Consider the following 18,400-nt stretch of genomic DNA (forward strand, 5'->3'; position numbering starts at 1 on the left):
TATATTGGAAAATTTCAGTAAAAGAAATAATATTAAAATAGTGGGTCTTAAAGAAGGAGTGGAGAAGCAAGACCCATAAGAAATGGATTCCTGAAGTGTTGGGAGGTGAGAATTTTGAACACCCTATTGAGATTGAAAGAGCACACACAGTTCTTAGAGGAAAACCACTTCCAAATCAGAAGCCGCATTCTGTGCTAATTAAGTTTCTTCGCTCTCAAGATTGAAGATCTTTACCCTGGTGGCAGAAGGAGCAAGAGCAAGAAAAGGCCCACTTGAGTATTGAAAGGGGTAAAGTTTTATTTTACCCTGATATAAATGCAGATTTATTAAAGAGAATTGAATCCTGTTATGAAGATTCTTTAGGGGAAAAAGGATATCGATTTGTGTTGTGTCAACCTGCAACCTTGAAGATTTTCCTGCCTGGAGGTGACAAGTTCTTTTCTAGTTTTGTACAAGCAGAAGAGTTTGTGCAAGATCTTCCAAGAGTTCATGTGGACTGAAGAATTAGATAATCAGCTGCTGCCACTGTGTCTGAGACGGATTAAATGTTTTTGGCAATTTTTGTAGGACTGAATAATTCAGAATAATACCTAGTTATTTTTCTGTTGGTCTTTGCAAAATTATTTATGTATGAATTAAATGATTAAAGATTAAATGGTAACTGTACCACGGGGATTGGGAAGGGGAGTTGAGGTTCTAACTCCTACTGGATCATATGGGCATTTGTGACTTTGGTCACAGCCCGTAAAATAGAAGGTGGAGTGTTGTGTATTATTTAAACAACACTTGTTTCAGGGGGTTTATTCTGTTTATATATAGTATTAAATGTGGGAACATATATTTATTCATTGTCAACTTGTTTTCTTTTTTCTACTTGGATTGCCAGAGGAAGTGTGCACCGACACATTGGATAATGAGTAATGGAGTTGAGGGAGGTGGGTTTGCAGGCAGAGATGGAGGAAATAATAGTTTATTAAGATGAGTAATACAGTGAAATTCGTAAATCTTAATGTGAATGGGTTAAGCGGGTCGGTTAAGAGGGAGAGAGTATTAACAAATATTTTTAAAATGGGAGCTGACTTTGTTTTTTTTACAAAGAAACTCACTTAATTGAATGAGAACATTTGAAATTAAAAAGAGACTGGGTTTGGTATGTAGCAGCCTCTTCATTTAATTCTAAAGGTAGAGGTGTGGCAATTCTTATGAAAAAAATCTTCCAATTAAAATCCAAAATGTAGTAACAGACCCTGTAGGGAGATATATGCTGATACTTTGTCAAATATATTTGGAATGATGGACCCTTCTCAATGTGTATGCACCAAATGTGGATGATGAAAAATTTATACAAGAAACATTTCTTAACTTAGCAGAGGCACATGAAAACATTTTAATAGGAGGAGATTTAAATTTTTGTTTAGATCCACTTTTAGATAAATTTACTAGAGGAATGACAAGAGCCAAAGTAGTAAAGACTACATTGGTATTAATGAGAAATTTCAACTTAATAGATCCATGGAAGAGAATTCATCCTAGAGAAAGGGATTATTCTTTTTATTCAAATAAGCATGATTCTTATTCTAGAATTGATTTATTTTTAATTTCAGCCAAATACAAGGAAGGATTTTAGAAGCAGAATACAAAGAGAATTTTGTCCTAACATTTGTCTATATTATTGATGATTGTAATGCCTGATAAAGAAAAAGTGGTTTATAGATGGAAATTGAATTCATTATTATTAAAAAGAACATTTTTCTGATTTTTAATTAGGAGACAAATTCAATTATTTGAATTTGTGAATGATAAGTTTGTAATATGGGATGCTTTAAAAGCACACGAGAGGCCAAATTATGTTTTATTTCTAAAATTATGAAGGAATATATGAAAGAAATAGATCAATGAGAACAAGAAATCATGGCTTCGGAAAAATATCTTCAAAGAGGAAGTTCTGAAGATAAACATAGACAACAAATTAATAAAAAGCTTCAATACATTACAAACTTAAAGAACTGAAAACGATTGCAAGAACTAAACAGAGGTATTATGAGTTAGGCGAGCTATCACATATTTGCATGGCAATTAAAAGCGGAACAGGTTTCAAGAATGATTAATGTAATTAAAATGATTTAAATGTTGTTAGTTATAAACCTCAAGAAATAAGATGAATAAAATAAAATAGATAGATAGATACACTTATTTCAGATAAATCTACCTAGATTGAGTATTGAAGAACAAACAGAATTGAGTGCCCATTTTACACAGAGAGGTGAAGGAGGCAATGAGTTCATTACAAATTAATATTCAATCTCAGTGAGAAGATGGTTTTTCACCTGAATTTTAAAAAGAATTTAAAGATTTATTGATTCCTATTTTGAAGGAAGGTAGAGACCCTTTAAAGCACTCATCTTATAGACCTATTTCACTATTAAAAGCATATTACAAGATTCTTGCAAAAATATTAGCAAATAGAATGATGAAATTATTACCTAAATTAATAAATATGGATCAAACTGCTTTTGTCAAAAAGAGACAATCGGTGGACAATATAGCTAGACTAATTAGTATTATACACACCATAAAAAAAGAAAAGATTTAAGTGTTGCAGTGGCTTTAGATGCAGAAAATGCATTTGATATATTGGAGTGGGACTTTTTGTTCATGGTATTGTTTAAATTTGGATTTGGTCAAACCTTTATAAATTGGATTAAGGCATGATCCTAAAGCTAAAGTAGTGACTAATGGACAAATATCCACCCCATTTCAATTGATGAGATCCAATAGACAATGATGTCCCTTATCTCCAGCTTTGTTTATTTTAGCTGTAGAGACACTAAAATTAAGGGATTTAAGGTTGGTCAAGAAGAGCATAAAATTAGTTTATTTGCAGATGATGTTCTAAAATATTTGACAGAACCTGACATTTCCTTGCAAAAATTATATTTTAAATTGGAAGAATATGGTAATATTTCTGGTTACAATATAAATTGGGACATAAGTGAAATTATACCCCTTATGAAAGGAGATTTTACTTATTGTCAAAGAAATACTCAATTTAAATGGCCAAAAGATGGGATTAAATATCTAGGGATTCCTGTAGATAATATATTTTTTTAAATTATATAAATTGAATTATTTGCCATTACTCAAAAAGGTTAAAGAAGATTTTTTTAATGGATTTTACCTATAATGTTAGTAGGAAGAGTTAACAGTGTTAAGATTAATATATTCCCAAGAACAATACATTTTTCAAACTTTACCTATATTATTATCTCAAAGGGTTTTTCAAGGATTAAGTAAATGTAAGAAAATTTCTTTGGAAAGGTAAAATGTCAAGAGTTTCTATAGAATTATTAATATGGAAATATGCATTGAGAGGCCTACAACTTCCTAACTTTAAGAATTATTATTAAGTGGCTCAAATGAGATTTTTCACATCTTTTTTTGAAGGAGCAGAGAAACCGGCATGGGTTAAAATAGAATTGGATAAAATAGGAGAGAGATTAGCATAGGGATTTATATACAAATGGAACTCAAAATTAATAATTGGTGTTAAAGAAACACCATTGTTAAAACATTTGATTACTGTTTGGAACAAGATAAATTACAAAATTGGAACAAAAAGAAGTTTATCATCCAAGATGCCTCTGATTCAAAATTATCTTTTACCTTTTTCAAAGGATAATCAATTTTTAACTGTTTGGTTTCATTAAGCCATTAAAAATATTGAAGGCTGTTATGAACAAGGCTAATTGATGTCATTTGAACAACTAATGAATAAATATAGAATAACTATTATAATACTCTTTTTTGTTGTTTTAAATTGAGAGGATACTAGAGGGAAAAGTTTGGTCCAGTGATGCTGTTACCTACTTGTAGTGAGGCGAAAACTCTTAATAGGAAGGGAAATACTAAGAAAGTTACTTCTGTAATGTATCTTTTACTACAAACAGGAATTACAAAACATGGAATTCATAAATCTAGACATAGGTGGTAGCTGAATTTGTTACAATTGATGACCAAAGATGGTCAGATCTATGTTGAGATTATATGACAAGCGCTATTAATGTAAGGTATAGATTAGTTCAATATAATTTTTTTTACATCAGCTATATTTGACACCACAAAAATTGAACAGAATGAAATCAGATTTATCAGATCAATGTTTTAGGTGAGGTGAAGATACAGGAACATTCTTAATTCAACTTGGTCATGTCCCAAGGTAAAGCCTTTTTGGGTAGTCTTAGCAATTTTTTTTTTAGAACAAGTTACAGGCATTGTATTTTCACAAAACCCAGATTAATTTCTATTGAGAAATATAGAATGAACAAGATCTAAATTGAAATTATCAATATACCAAATTAAATTTGTTAAAATCGCATTGGCAGTGGCAAAGAAGTGTATTGTAGTGACCTTAAAATCAGATTCACACTTGGAATGCAGAAATTCAAAGCTGCACCCTTTAGAGAAAATCATATACTATTTGAGAAATAATTATTGTATATTTCTGAAAATATGGTGCCCAGATATGCAAATTTTAGGTATAAATATGTACTGATGTTCTTCCAGCCTCTTAAGACCTGTGTTAATCTTCTTCCCCAAATCGATTACATAAACCTTGTTGGGTCCTGTGCATTGGAAGCAATCCTCTGAGCAATCCATGCAATTATTCTTTATTTTTCTTTATCTTTACTTTATATTACTATATATCCTTTATACACATATACACTCACACACACATTTCTTTGGCAGTGGGGAGTTCGGGGTGGGAGGGAAGGGGAGGAGCTATAACCATCGTATAATGGTTGAAACTCTCTTAAATTTACATTCTCATTGTTTTATATAATTGTTTATTAATTTCATGTATGGAAATTTCTTTAAAAAATATTCAAAAAAACATAATGACAGTCAAAAGGCTCTTATTCTACTTTTAATGTTGGGTTTCAAGTCCACTTTCCCATCTAGTCCTAATAACCCTTGGTTCCTTGAATAGTTAAAAAAAAAAATCTACCTTTGCCTTGAATATACTTAATTACTGCTCTCTGGGTAGATTTACAAATGCTCACATTCTCCGAGAGAAGATATTTTTTCTCACCATTTCCAAATGGGAAATCCGTTATCTATGACCCTTTCATCTTTACAGCATCCAAATTGCAAGTTGCTCCACTCTTCTAAACTATAAGGAAAAGAGGCTCAGTATTCAATCTTTTCTCACCCAGCAATCAATCCAGTGAACTTCGTCTACAATGCCTCCAGGACAAATATATCCTTCCTTAAATAAGAAGACCAAAATTACACAGTGCTCCAGATGTTATCTTCAGATTATCACAAGATTTACTGCCTCTCTGATAAAAGCCGATATTCAATTTGCCTATTTAATTACTTTTATCTACATGCAACTTTCCCTGTTCCTGATGCAAGACGTAGCTTCAGACTATTTCTAATCTCCCTAATAATCTCAAATCATATTATACTCCATATGTAAGTTTTTTGCTTATTCATTTAATCTCATCCTTCATCAGCTTGTTTCGCAGTCCTGTTTCTGATATACTGTTGTCCTCATATATAATTTTCAGATCATATTCCGCTTACTGAACAAAAAGTACAGGAAATTGTAAAATCTATTTATCTGGGTTAGCAATAAAAGAAAAGTGACACTATTATTTTGGTCATATGATTCATTATTGCCATGCAGAAAATTTAATCTAACCTGTGAAGCACAGTGAAATCCCCATTATCCAGAAATCAAGCAACCAGTAGCCTCAAGCCACAGGCAAAAAAAAGCAAAAAATAAATAGGGATAATATACAAAAGTTTAACATTGGCGCCCCCTAGCCATCATTTCAGCAATACATGCAATACGCAATTGCAAGCAAGCAGCAGATTCACTTATCCAGCACCTACCAATCCCGATAGGTGCCAGATACTGAAGGTTTTACTGTATATACTCCTTGCGTGCAATTGAGGTGAAGGTAGGGCCACTTCAGGAAAAAGCAGGGAATATGTGTCTGGAGTCAGAAGAGAGGTTGGGGAGGAACTAATTTAATACTTTGCCTCAGTGTTCACCAGAGAGAGGGAACTTGGTCAATGTGAATTTTGGACAGAACAAGTTTGTGATGTTTCTTTATTGTAACATTGTAATAAAGAAACTTGGGTTCTTTTATAACAGCTATAATTTATTAGCTTTAGAACTCATGACTTCGTGGAGGCATCCATTTTGACTCACCTAGCTGCAACAATTGGTCTCTGACTCCCCTTAATGGTCAGGATTATCACTAGTAATCTATCACTACATCTCTTTTCCTTGAGATGTTTAATCTAACAACATTACACACTAATACAGTATTAATTACAATTAAAAGTTCAACACCAACATAGACACAAACATCAGCAGCAGAAACTTTTTAAGTGTGCAGTTCTTTTTCTTTTAGAGATTCAGTCTGTCAGGTTACTTTGATATTACATTTGGATCTTCTTAACACAGGTGCTTGTGTTGGCTCTGTGGGTCCACTACTGTCCAGCACTGGCGATGTTACCTCTGTTGCTGTGCAGGTTGGATCCTCTGCATTTGTCTGTTCCTGCAGTGTCTCTTGAATTTTCTGCAGCTCTTGCGATTCCTTCTCAGTATTTGACTTCCTCTGTTCTGACAGTTTAGGATCTTGGACTTGCTTCATCCAGAACAGTAGCATTTTTGTCCCAAGTGTTGATAGACCATACACATAACTGTGGAATTTCTCAAATTCATAGACCAGACCTAGACACCCTTTCTAGATCTGTGTATATCAACATTCAAATGTTGTCATCATCCTCCATGCGTACGCTACTGGCCTCCAATCTTCTCCCACAGCCTGTAGTACAGCACCTATTCCATCTTTTGAAATGTCCGTAGATATTTTTGTCCTTCTGGATGCGTCAAAGAACATCAAAAGCACTGGTTCTGTAGTTAGAATGGTCTTCAGTCATCCCCATTCATCTTCGTGGTGTTGTCCTGTAGCATCTTCTTTAGGCACATTGTTTTGGAAGACAGGTTTGGTGTAAATTTACCAATGAAATTGATCATTCCTAGCACTCCCAATATGCCTTTTTTGTCAGTGGGTCTGAGCATCTCTAAAATTGCTTTCACCTTGCTCTTGTCTGGCTCCATACCTGACTCTGACAGTTTATCTCTCAGAAAGGTGATTTCCTTCACACCGAACTGACTTTTTTCTCAAACTTTAATCCATACTTCTGGATGTGTTGTAGCACTTTGATGAGCCTCTCGTTGTTTGTTCTTGTGTGGATCCCCATAGGATGATGTCATCCATGTACACACATACCCCATTTATGCCTTCTACGATGAGCTCCATTGTCCTGTGGAAAACCTCCTGAGCTGAGGAAATTCCAAAAGCCATCCACAGACAGGAGTATCTGCCAAATAATGTATTAAATGTACAATATTTTGTGCTATCTTCTTGCAGTTTTATTTGCCAGAAGCCCTGGGATGCATCCAATTTAATGAAAAACTTTGCACTGGCCATTTCCCTTGTAATTTCATCCCTGGTTGGAATCTGAGAATGTTCTCCCTTTATATTGGCATTCAAGTCTTTTGGCTCCATGCACACGCGTAGGTCACTGTTCTTCTTTTTGACACACACATTGAATTCACCCATTCTGTGGAGTCTTCCACTTTCTTAAGTCAAGTTCCTTCTGAACTTTTCTTTTAGTGGCACTTGAATCCGCCTCAGGGCATGCACTACTGGCTGTGCATCCCCTTTTAACTGTATCTTTCTTATAGTTGAATGGTAGAACTCCAAACCCTTTTAAGATATCTGGAAATTGATCAAGTATTTCCTCTACGCTGTTCCGTGGATTGTCGGTTAATGTGGTACACCCTCTTGACTAACCTTAAGTTTTCACATGCTTTGTCACCAAGCACTGATTGATTCATGTCCATCTGAGACTACTGTGAACCTGAGGTGGTGCTCTTTATCTTTAACTTTCACCTTGAGTTTACATGTACCTTTCATATCGATGCTCTGTCCATTGTAGGCTTTAGCTGTAGAGGATTTGCATGTATGTATGGCTTTATCTTCTTTGCCCTGATGTTGCGTTCACAGATCAAATTGACCTTTGCTCCTGTGTCCAGCTTGAAAGGAATATTTGTTCCATTTGTATGCAATGACACAGTCCTCCTATCCTGCTCAACTCTGTTCACACTTGACCGTTCAGGGTCTGTTGATTTATAGTCTTTCTGCAATACCCTGCCAATGAAGAGTTCATCACTGAGAGCAGTTTCTTCTATAGTTTGTACAGTGTGAATGCTTTCATTTCTGTTTTCTTTCCCTTTTGGGGAAAAAAAACATTGCTTTGTGTGATGATTCTGCCCTTTGCACTAATTACAGACTTTTCCATAGTGTATGTTGAGTGCCACTTCCGTTTACAATTGACGGCGTCTCCATCATTTTGATGATTCCTACATCTCATTTTTTGTTTGTGTGTCCAGACACTGTGGCTACAACTATGCCTTTTTCACTATCACCCAACTTTTTTTGTGTACTGCAGAGCTATATCACTGGTGTGGCATATCTTCACAGTTCTAGCTAAGGTAAGCTCTATCTCTTGCAACAATGTCTCTCTCACTTTCTTAGCAATAATGCCAAACTCAATTTAATCATTAATATTCTGCTGTGTATTTTTGTTTGACATTTTATTCTGCCTCGCACACTTTTTTTAGTGTCATTTCAGAAAATATTATTTCCTCACCAGAAAGAATTGTCAGGTAAACCTGCTTTCAGATCATCCTTGATTTCAATCTGCTGACCTTGATTTTCTGTAGAGAATTAGCCTCACTTATACAAGCAGCTAATCTTTATCTATCATATAACCATATAACCACTTACAGCACAGAACAGGCCAGTTCGGCCCTACTAGTCCATGCCAGAACAAATCCCCACCCTCCTAGTCCCACTGACCAGCACCTGGTCCATACCCCTCCAATCCTCTCCCCTCCATGTAATTATCCAGTCTTTCCTTAAATGTAAATAATGTTCCTACTTCAACCACCTTCGCCGGAAGCTTATTCCACATCCCAACCACCCTTTGTGTGAAGAAATTTCCCCTCATGTTCCCCTTATAATTTTCCCCCTTTAATTTCAAACCATGGCCTCTGGTTTGAATATGCCCCACTCTTAATTGAAAAAGCCTATCCACGTTGACTCTCTCTGTCCCATTTAAAATCTTGAACACCTCCATCAAATTTCCCCTCAACCTTCTATGCTCCAGAGAAAAAAGCCCCAGGCTGCGCCAAACTTCAGTCCTCTCAGTTTAATCCTGACCAAGGTATGTGGAAATTATTTTGTGGAAAGTGCTCCATGGTGTGATTCCTGATTCACACCAGAAAAAAAAACTTCTTACTAATATCTGGTATCCAGTGATTTTTCTGTTTATCACAGAGCACCTATGGCATAGGGATTACTTAAGGTGGTATGTGAGTGGAAAGAAAAAGTTTGAAAACCACTGTTCTATAGTTTAATTGGAGAAACTGTTTTATTTTTCAGGCAAACAATTCAGGTATTGTGATGGTAAATTTTTATCCAAACTTTGTTTCTTGTGAAGAAACTGCTACCTTGTCCCAAGTGGCAGGTTAGTATGAAAAGCAGTAATTTTGATAAAAAGCCTGATGAAATTCTCTGTGTTCTCTAAGCTCTTATGTTGTAATTTTAGACCACCTTGACCATATTAGAAATGTTGCTGGAGCAGATCATGTGGGCATCGGTAGTGACTTTGATGGGTTTGAAAGGTACATAGCTGAAAGTTCTTTCTGAGTTCTCACCTTAGAATAATTCATTTACTGATGCAACAATAATCCTTTTTTGTTTTTTAAGGGGACCCAGTGGTCTGGAAGATGTTTCAAAATATCCTAATTTAATTGTTGAGCTTCTTTTGCGTAATTGGACTGAAAATGACATCAAAAAGCTGCTTGGCTCAAACATTTTACGAGTCTTTAAGAAAGCTGAAGAAGTGAGTAACTTATTGTAAACATGTTCACAATATTAGGCTTCAGAATTACAAATAAGAATACACATAATCGCTAATTCAATCAAAAACTGTAATGCCACACCATGAAAATTGATTGTATTAATCAGTATCTTATTGAATTTACATTATGTATAATAAAAGCTATTTCTTTATCACTCCTAAACTATAGACTGTTAGCTGCTTTATAAATATGGGTGTTTTCAGATGGTCACTTTTATGACTTTAATGAACAAGGCTATTTTTAAACAGTAGTATCCATTTATTTCACTCTATCTTTCTTAGTCCTTCCTATACCAAATATCTGTCCAAATATCTTTTGAACATCAGAATTGCGGCTGCTTCTATAGTTTCCTCTGACAGCTCGTTCCAGATATGGGCCACCCTCTGAGTGGAAAAAAATTGCCCCTCAAGTGTCTCTTAAATTTCTGTGCTCTTACCTTAAACCTATGCCCTCTAGTTCTAAAATCATCTATCTATCATGACTGTGAGCATTCACTTTATCCATGTCCCTTATGATTTTATCGATCACCATAATGGTCAAATCTCAGCCTCCTACACTCCAGGGAATGAAGACCAACCCTATCCTCTCCCTGTAACTCAAGCCCTCTTGTCCTGGAACATCCTAGATGAAAAATGGAGGAAGGTTATTACTAAAATAAATTTCCCCTAGTTTTTACTGAAATGTCTTGGAAGAATAATTAGTTTATAAATATATAAAATATAAATGCATGAGAAGAAATGGTACTGTAAGCCCTTTTAAAACTAAACTGGTGGTGCAAGATGTCTATATCTGATGACATAATATGTTACAGAAATATTATACCATTGTTATTTTCATAAAATCAAAGAACTTTATTAATAGTTACTCAATTAAACAACAAAATTTTTAAACATGTAACCACCAATGATTCTGATATCTTCATCCAATCAACCTTCCATGACAAGGAAAGCTGTTTTGACCAAAGGTTATTGCAATCAATATGAGCTGTTTCTTTGCACAGGACTTTTTTCATTTGATTACAAGTGAAAATGAAATCCCTCTATTTTGGTTGATATTAGTTCAAGGAATCCATGCTTATCTTGGGCTGAAAAATACCATAAAAATACAGGCCATGGTAATATACAGTAAATGATACATATTTTAGCTTCGAGCAGTTAATGGAATTAATGGCACTGGAATGGGGCATCTCACGTGTCCTGCAATTTACTGCACCATTCAACTCAAATGTTTTACTTTGTAAATATAGTGAAAATACATGGTGATAATGGTGAAGTGTGGGCAAATGGACAGGAGGTACACTGGGGAGCAATGGGACAAGCAGGCGCATGACCAAGGAAATTTAGGGATTGTGAAATAGAGGAAAAAAGATTATATGGAGTGTGAATAAGAGCAGCTGAATTCAATCCCAAATCATTTACGGGAAAGAAGTAAAAGAGAAATATTGGCTTAAGAGAGAGAAAGGAGATATGGTATATTTAAAGGGGGAAATTCAACCTTTAAAACTTAAACATCATTTATAACATAAAAGGGAGTTTACTTTCTGGACCAGAAAGATTAATGAACATTTATTAAGAAATAATAATAGCTGGCAAGTTTTACTGTGCAGTGAGCAACAGTGAAACTCATGGGAGGTTAAGTGCAAGTAATACTTTTCACTGAAGAAGTAATGGGTGTTGCAAAACAGACAGCAATTTGTGGCATTTTGCAAGTCACAGGATATCTCTTCTGGCCACAAGTTGATTTGTATTTAAATGCTTGTAGTTAGTGGCTGAGGTTTACAAGGGTGATACTTAGAATGGACAGATTATCAGGCGAGGAAAGGTTGGACAGGCTAGGTTCCTGGAATGTTAGCTCCTCAGGTTGAAAGTGTAGAAGGGAGAATGGTCTTTGGGAGAATCTAGAATTTGTGGCCACTGCTTTGACGCAGGGATGATGTGAAGTATTTTTCTCTCCGAAGGTCATGAATCATTAGAACTCTCATCGTCAGAGTTGTAGGTGAAGAATCTTTGAATATTTTTAAGTAAAATTAGATCCTTGAAAAGCAAGGGAGTGAAAGTTGCCAAACATAGTTATAAAGAGAGGAGTGAAGTTGCAATTTGATTAGCCATGATATTACTGAATGATCAGGTAATGCTCCAAATTATGTTTTTCTGTGATTGATCAACATCTTTGAGTCAGAAAGTGAACAGTAATAAATTTACTGTGCATTTTTTCTGCTTTTAAATTATTATTGGAAACTTTAATTTGTCATTAATGACCTGCCTCTTTTGTTACCCAATCAGTTTGACTTTTCACTCCTTAATTTTGTTGCAAAATAAAAGGCTCCATTATTGGACTTCATGCATACTTCTTGACATGGAGGATAAAGGTGGAAACAATGAAAGATCTTGAACAGAAACCTGGATAATGGTTAGCCTATGGAGTCTTTATAATTGCTAAAATATGTTGTAGTGGATGAGGAATTGACATTGTAAAGATGATAATAAGTTCCTGTTCCACCACCACCCCCCCCCCCCCCCACCGCCACCACACACACCACAAATTCCATCCAAATGCCTTTAAGATTCTATTAAATTGAAAAATATTACTGTGAGATTAACCTGATATAATTCTGCTTTGCAGGTAAGCAAGCAGCTTCAGAAAACCAACAAGCCATCAAATGATGTCATTGCTCAGGACAAGGTGCAGAGTGCATGCAGAACATTTCTTGGTTATCCATCTACAGCACCAACCCATCTCTGCACTGTTCATATGACCAGAACAGTCATATTCATTGTTTCTGTAATAATAATCAACTTAAAATTATTAAATGCCATATTAGAAATAGATTAATAATATTTAATATGCAGAGGTCTTAGAAAATCACCAAAAGATTAATGCTATTGTAGAGGAAATAAGCTAGAAAAAAAGCAATTTATTCCAAACATACTGTGTATAAAGGCATATAAGACCACTCTTGTATAAGATGACCCCTAAATTTCCACTCCTTACAGGCCATTTAAAGCCTGTTCAGAGCCGCTGGCAGTCAGACTGGGCAGATAGACCCCACGGAGGAACACTGAGACTTCTCTGCTAAGGTTCATATTTTATATTTTGTGTATAAGACTATGGTTTTGGGTGACGTTTTTAACATTCAAGGACCATCTTGTATGTCGGCATAATTGTATGTCTTTCTAATTATACACCTCCAAGATTTTGTACATAAACCTCCCAAGCCACACTTAGATGGAAAATAGAGATTTAATTTCTTGGTGTGTTTGAGTTTTTAATTTAAGACTGCTATGTACACCTTGATTGAGCTTAAATATTATAATAGGCTAGGTCTTGTGATTAGTGGCAAAATTATAGGTTTTATTATGCTGGCTGATTCTGGAATCCAAGCAAGAGTATCTTATGAGAGGAAAAAAGACCATTTTTTTTAACCAACATCTTACTGAGTGCAGAATGAGGCTTGGGGCATGACCATGAGATAAAGGTTAAAGCTAAAATATACAAGCCATTAAGAAATAAAATGAAATTGATTTAAAAAATTTTTTTTAAATATTCTGAGAAATTCATTTCCAAAAATTAGTGTTTAAAGATTAAAGATGTTCACTTCAATTCAAGAATGGTCTCTGCTATGGATACTTGATAAATCCTCAAATGACTCAGTCATCTGACGCAAGATCCATCTGCCTATCCACAAAAATTGCAAATGCCCATTGGCTGGAGTTTATTTAGCTTTCCTTTCCAAGTTCTCCATTTTCAACCCCCCCCCCCCCTTTACCTTAAATACATGTTTTTTAGTATGTGACATTTTCACCCTGCAAAAAGATTCAGACTATCTATCCAGTGGTTCTCAACCTTTTACTTTCCACTCACCTACCACTTTAAGTATTCCCAATGCCATAGGTGCCCTGTGATTAGTAAAGGATTGCTTAAGGTGGTAGGTGGTTGACTACCACTGGTCTACCTATCACTGCCTGCGTTAATTTTATAAACTTTTATCAGTTTACCCTACAGCCTCGATGCTGCAGAGAAAATGCAACCCAAATTTGTCCAACCTCTCTCTGTAGCTCGTACTTTCTAATCCAGGCAACAACCTGGTGAATTTCTTCTGTACCCTTTGCCTCCACATCTTTTCTGTAATGGGGCAACCAGAATTGCACACAATATTCCAAATACAACCTAATCAAGGTTTTATAAAGCTGCAACATGACTTCCTTACTTTTATACTCAATGGTCCACCCAACAAAAGCAAACATATCAAGTGCTTTCTTTTCTACCCTACCCTTTCAGGATCTCTTGACGTGGACCTCCAGATCCTCTGTGACCTCTCAAAGTGCAACACCTCACACTTGTCCAAATTAGATTCTGTCTCCCATTTCCCTGCCCATATCTGTAACTGATCTGTTCTATTCTTTGATAGCTCTCTACACTGACCACAGATCCACCATCTTGGTGTGATCCATAAACTAATGAACAAATCCACCTTTATCATCTAGATCAGTAGTTTTCAAACTTTTTTTTCCACTCACCTACCACTTTAAGTAACCCCTATGCCATAGGTGTTCTGTGATTAGTAAGGGATTGCTTAAGGTGGTATGTGGTGGAAAGAAAAAGTTTGAAATCCACTGTTTTAATCATACCTAATTGACTCGTTTCATAACTCCAAAGGAAATGGGCCAGTGACTATTTTTCTCATGCAAAATATTTCGATAACAATGGATCTAGAGCAGATGTTCTCAACCTTTTTTTCCCCCTCACTCACATACCACTTTAAGTAATCCTTCACTAATCACAGATCACCTATGGTATAGGGATTACTTAAGGTGGTATGTGAGTGGAAAGAAACATTTGAAAACCACTGATCTAGGCCATTAATATAAATCACAAATAACAGCAGTCCCTCATTGATCTTTATGGAACACCATTGTTTAAAAGCTTTCAGCCAGAATAACACCCTTCTGCCAATACCTCTGTCTTCTATGGGCTACAGTGGTTCTCATTCTTTTTCTTTCCACTCACATAACACTTTAAGTATTCCTTATCCTATAGGTGCTCTGTGATTAGTCAGGGATTGCTTAAGCTGGTATGTAGGTGGAAAGAAAAAGTTTGAAAACCACTGCTTTAATCGTCCCTAATGGACTCTTTATGTGCCCGGTCTCAGAACTCCACAGGAAATGGACCAATGACAATTTTTCTCAAGCAAAATATTTCAGTAACAATTGGGTCTAGAGCAGTGACTCTCAACCTTCCCTTCCCACTCACATACTACCTTAAGCAACCCATTACTAACCACAGCACCGATGGCATGGGGAGTACTTAAAGTGGTACGTGAGTGGAAAGAAAAAGGTTGAGAACCACTGCTATAACCTGAAGGAATGAAATACCACACTCACCTATTGGCTAACAGAGGTTGGTTTTGTTATTATTAACAATTATCAAATTATTAAAAGGGCACTTACACTAATTATTAGACATAGTATCTTTTGGCAAATTTAATGAAGGAATAAAATGCAAATTAAAAGATAAAAATTGCCAACTCATAGAATATCTCTTTCTCATGTTGTTAACTGATGTGCTCATTAATAACTGCACATGTAATTCAGACATCATTGTTGTCTCAGCAAAATCATAATTAGGAGTCATTTTTCAAACTTTGAGAAATGCAGAAGGGTGCCTCAGAAAATAGGCTTTTCACACCTTTTCTTTGTCAAAATAACCAATGACTTACTGCAGTATTTCTAACCTACTTCAATGGCTCATCAAGCAAAAAGATCAATTCTCAAGTGATATGGGAACATTAAAAATTAGTTTCAAAATGTTCTACTGCCTGTCTCACTCAGGAAATAAGATGTATGCATTTAAAATAAACTGATTTGTTAAACTGAAAAAAAATCTATTAAAAATGAACAAGGCTTTAAATTTGAGCATGATTCTATAAGTAAAAGCCAGTATTCTGAAAAGTTTTTACACATCCCTGTCTCCTGGATTTATTTGTTTACACATAGTATAGCACAGAAACAAACCCTTTGACCCACAACAATTTATAAAGTGTTGATAACTGATGTAACATAAAATATTAATTTATAAATATATATTTCATCCAATTAGATAGACAAAAAACAGATGTTTCCCATATGTTGAATAAAGCACCATTTTTTTTTTTTTAATTTTTTATTTTTAATAAAGCACCATTTTAATGACAGTAGTATTCAGTCAATTCTTTGATTGCTGCAAGTGAGCCCTTTGTCAGTCCCATGTAACAAATTAATGCACTTTCCATTGTAGATTGGTGAAAAGGGCTTTGATATTTTAGAGAATCCAGGTGCAGGTCAAAGAACAAGCTTCGGGTTGCAAAATAGTCACTTTTATTTTCTTCATCAAAATTATGTTTTTTCTTTAGTTTCATTGGCCTAAATTGAAAGATTTAGAACTAGTTTTAAATCCTGATGGACTGTTCACCATATTACCCTTCAAAAATCTCCCAACACTCTTAGTCAAACTGACAGTTTTCATAGATGAACATTAATTGAAAGTAATAAAGTAATTACCTAATTTTAGATCAAAATTAGAAAAAAAGGAATTACAGAGTCACAAAATGGATATAGCGAGAGAAGAAGCCATTTGCCTGATGAGATGTGTACTGATCCTGTGTAAGAGCGGACCAGTTAATCCTATTTCCATGCCTTCTCCCTGAGGGCCTGCAAATTCATTCTCTGAAGTGTAACCAGGTCCTTTTTGAATGCAATAATTTAGACTGCCTTCTCTGTGGCAGTGAAATTCAAAACATAAACACCTCCAGTAGTAAAAGATTTTCCTCCTACTTTTGTTTCTTTTACAAATCACCTTCATTCTATAGTCAATTGTTCTTATTCCCCCACACATTTTCTTTCTAATTGCTTTATTTAAATCCCCTGATGATTTTCTTTCAGATCCCTCACAACTCCCTTTATTGCAAGAAGAATGAATCCAGCTTCTCCCTTCTATATACAAAACTGAAGTTCTTCCATATAACCATATAACCATTTACGGAGCGGAAACAGGCCATGTCAGCCTTTCAAGTCCACACCGGTTCATTAGAACAACTCCACTAGCTCAAACCTCCTGTTCACCACCAATAACCCCCCAACCCCCTCACCTGCTTGACACATCCTTCTTTCTTTGGCTTGGCTTCGCGGACGAAGATTTATGGAGGGGGTAAATGTCCACGTCAGCTCCAGGCTCGTTTCTGGCTGACAAGTCCGATGCGGGACAGGCAGACACGGTTGCAGCGATTGCAAGGGAAAATTGGTTGGTTGGGGTTGGGTGTTGGGTTTTTCCTCCTTTATCTTTTGTCAGTGAGATGGGCTCTGCGGTCTTCAAAGGAAGTTGCTGCCCGCCGAACTGTGAGGCGCCAAGATGTACGGTTTGAGGCGATATCAGCCCACTGGCGGTGGTCAATGTGGCAGGCACCAAGAGATTTCTTTAGGCAGTCCTTGTACCTCTTCTTTGGTGCACCTCTGTCACGGTGGCCAGTGGAGAGCTCGCCATATAACACGACCTTGGGAAGACGATGGTCCTCCATTCTGGAGACGTGACCCACCCAACGCAGCTGGATCTTCAGCAGCGTGGACTTGATGCCGTCGGCCTCTGCCATCTCGAGTACTTTGATGTTAGGGATGAAGTCGCTCCAATGAATGTTGAGGATGGAGCGGAGACAACGCTGGTGGAAGCGTTCTAGGAGCCGTAGGTGATGCCGGTAGAGGACCCATGATTCGGAGCCGAACAGGAGTGTAGGTATGACAATGGCTCTGTATACGCTTATCTTTGTGAGGTTTTTCAGTTGGTTGTTTTTCCAGACTCTTTTGTGTTGTCTTCCAAAGGCGCTATCTGCCTTGGCGAGTCTGTTGTTTATCTCGTTGTCGATCCTTGCATCTGATGAAATGGTGCAGCCGAGATAGGTAAACTGGTTGACGGTTTTGAGCTTTGTGTGCCCGATGGAGATGTGGGGGGGCTGGTAGTCATGGTGGGGAGCTGGCTGATGGAGTACCTCAGTTTTCTTCAGGCTGACTTCCAGGCCAAACATTTTGGCAGTTTCCGCAAAACAGGACGTCAAGCACTGAAGAGCTGGCTCTGAATGGGCAACTAAAGCGGCATCGTCTGCAAAGAGTAGTTCACAGACAAGTTTCTCTTGTGTCTTGGTGTGAGCTTGCAGGCGCCTCAGATTGAAGAGACTGCCATCCGTGCGGTACTGGATGTAAACAGCGTCTTCATTTTTGAGGTCTTTCATGGCTTGGTTCAGCATCATGCTGAAGAAGATTGAAAAGAGGGTTGGTGCAAGAACGCAGCCTTGCTTCACGCCATTGTTAATGGAGAAGGGTTCAGAGAGCTCATTGCTGTATCTGACCCGACCTTGTTGGTTTT

The 18,400-nt window shown here is 36.4% G+C and overlaps 2 protein-coding genes across 11 annotated transcripts in view; one reads left to right on the forward strand and one right to left on the reverse strand.

Moving 5' to 3' along the window:
• LOC138744916 (dipeptidase 1-like) overlaps nucleotides 1-13,265 on the forward strand; it is a 28,640-nt gene extending 15,375 nt beyond the window's left edge. For both annotated transcript variants that reach the window (XM_069901752.1, XM_069901753.1), the window contains exons 7-10: nucleotides 9,531-9,615; nucleotides 9,697-9,772; nucleotides 9,858-9,993; nucleotides 12,635-13,265. In XM_069901752.1, the coding sequence (XP_069757853.1) occupies nucleotides 9,531-9,615; nucleotides 9,697-9,772; nucleotides 9,858-9,993; nucleotides 12,635-12,844 (507 nt within the window). In that variant the 3' untranslated portion in view covers nucleotides 12,845-13,265. The remainder of the gene's footprint in view (nucleotides 1-9,530; nucleotides 9,616-9,696; nucleotides 9,773-9,857; nucleotides 9,994-12,634) is intronic.
• The window catches only part of LOC138744917 (uncharacterized), a 55,927-nt gene that overhangs the window by 7,748 nt on the left and 29,779 nt on the right, over nucleotides 1-18,400 (reverse strand). For 2 of the 9 annotated variants that reach the window (XM_069901762.1, XM_069901758.1), the window contains one exon: nucleotides 10,837-11,096. The exons of 4 other annotated variants lie outside the window; for them this stretch is intronic. In XM_069901762.1, coding sequence (XP_069757863.1) covers nucleotides 11,087-11,096 — 10 coding nt within the window. In that variant the 3' untranslated portion in view covers nucleotides 10,837-11,086. Of the gene's footprint in view, nucleotides 1-10,836; nucleotides 11,097-16,162; nucleotides 16,411-18,400 lie in introns of those variants that run through there. 3 more of the 9 variants (XM_069901755.1, XM_069901754.1, XM_069901756.1) reach the window with 2 other exon arrangements.

This window comes from Narcine bancroftii, chromosome 10 (genome assembly GCF_036971445.1).
Source record: "Narcine bancroftii isolate sNarBan1 chromosome 10, sNarBan1.hap1, whole genome shotgun sequence".
NCBI lineage: Eukaryota > Metazoa > Chordata > Chondrichthyes > Torpediniformes > Narcinidae > Narcine > Narcine bancroftii.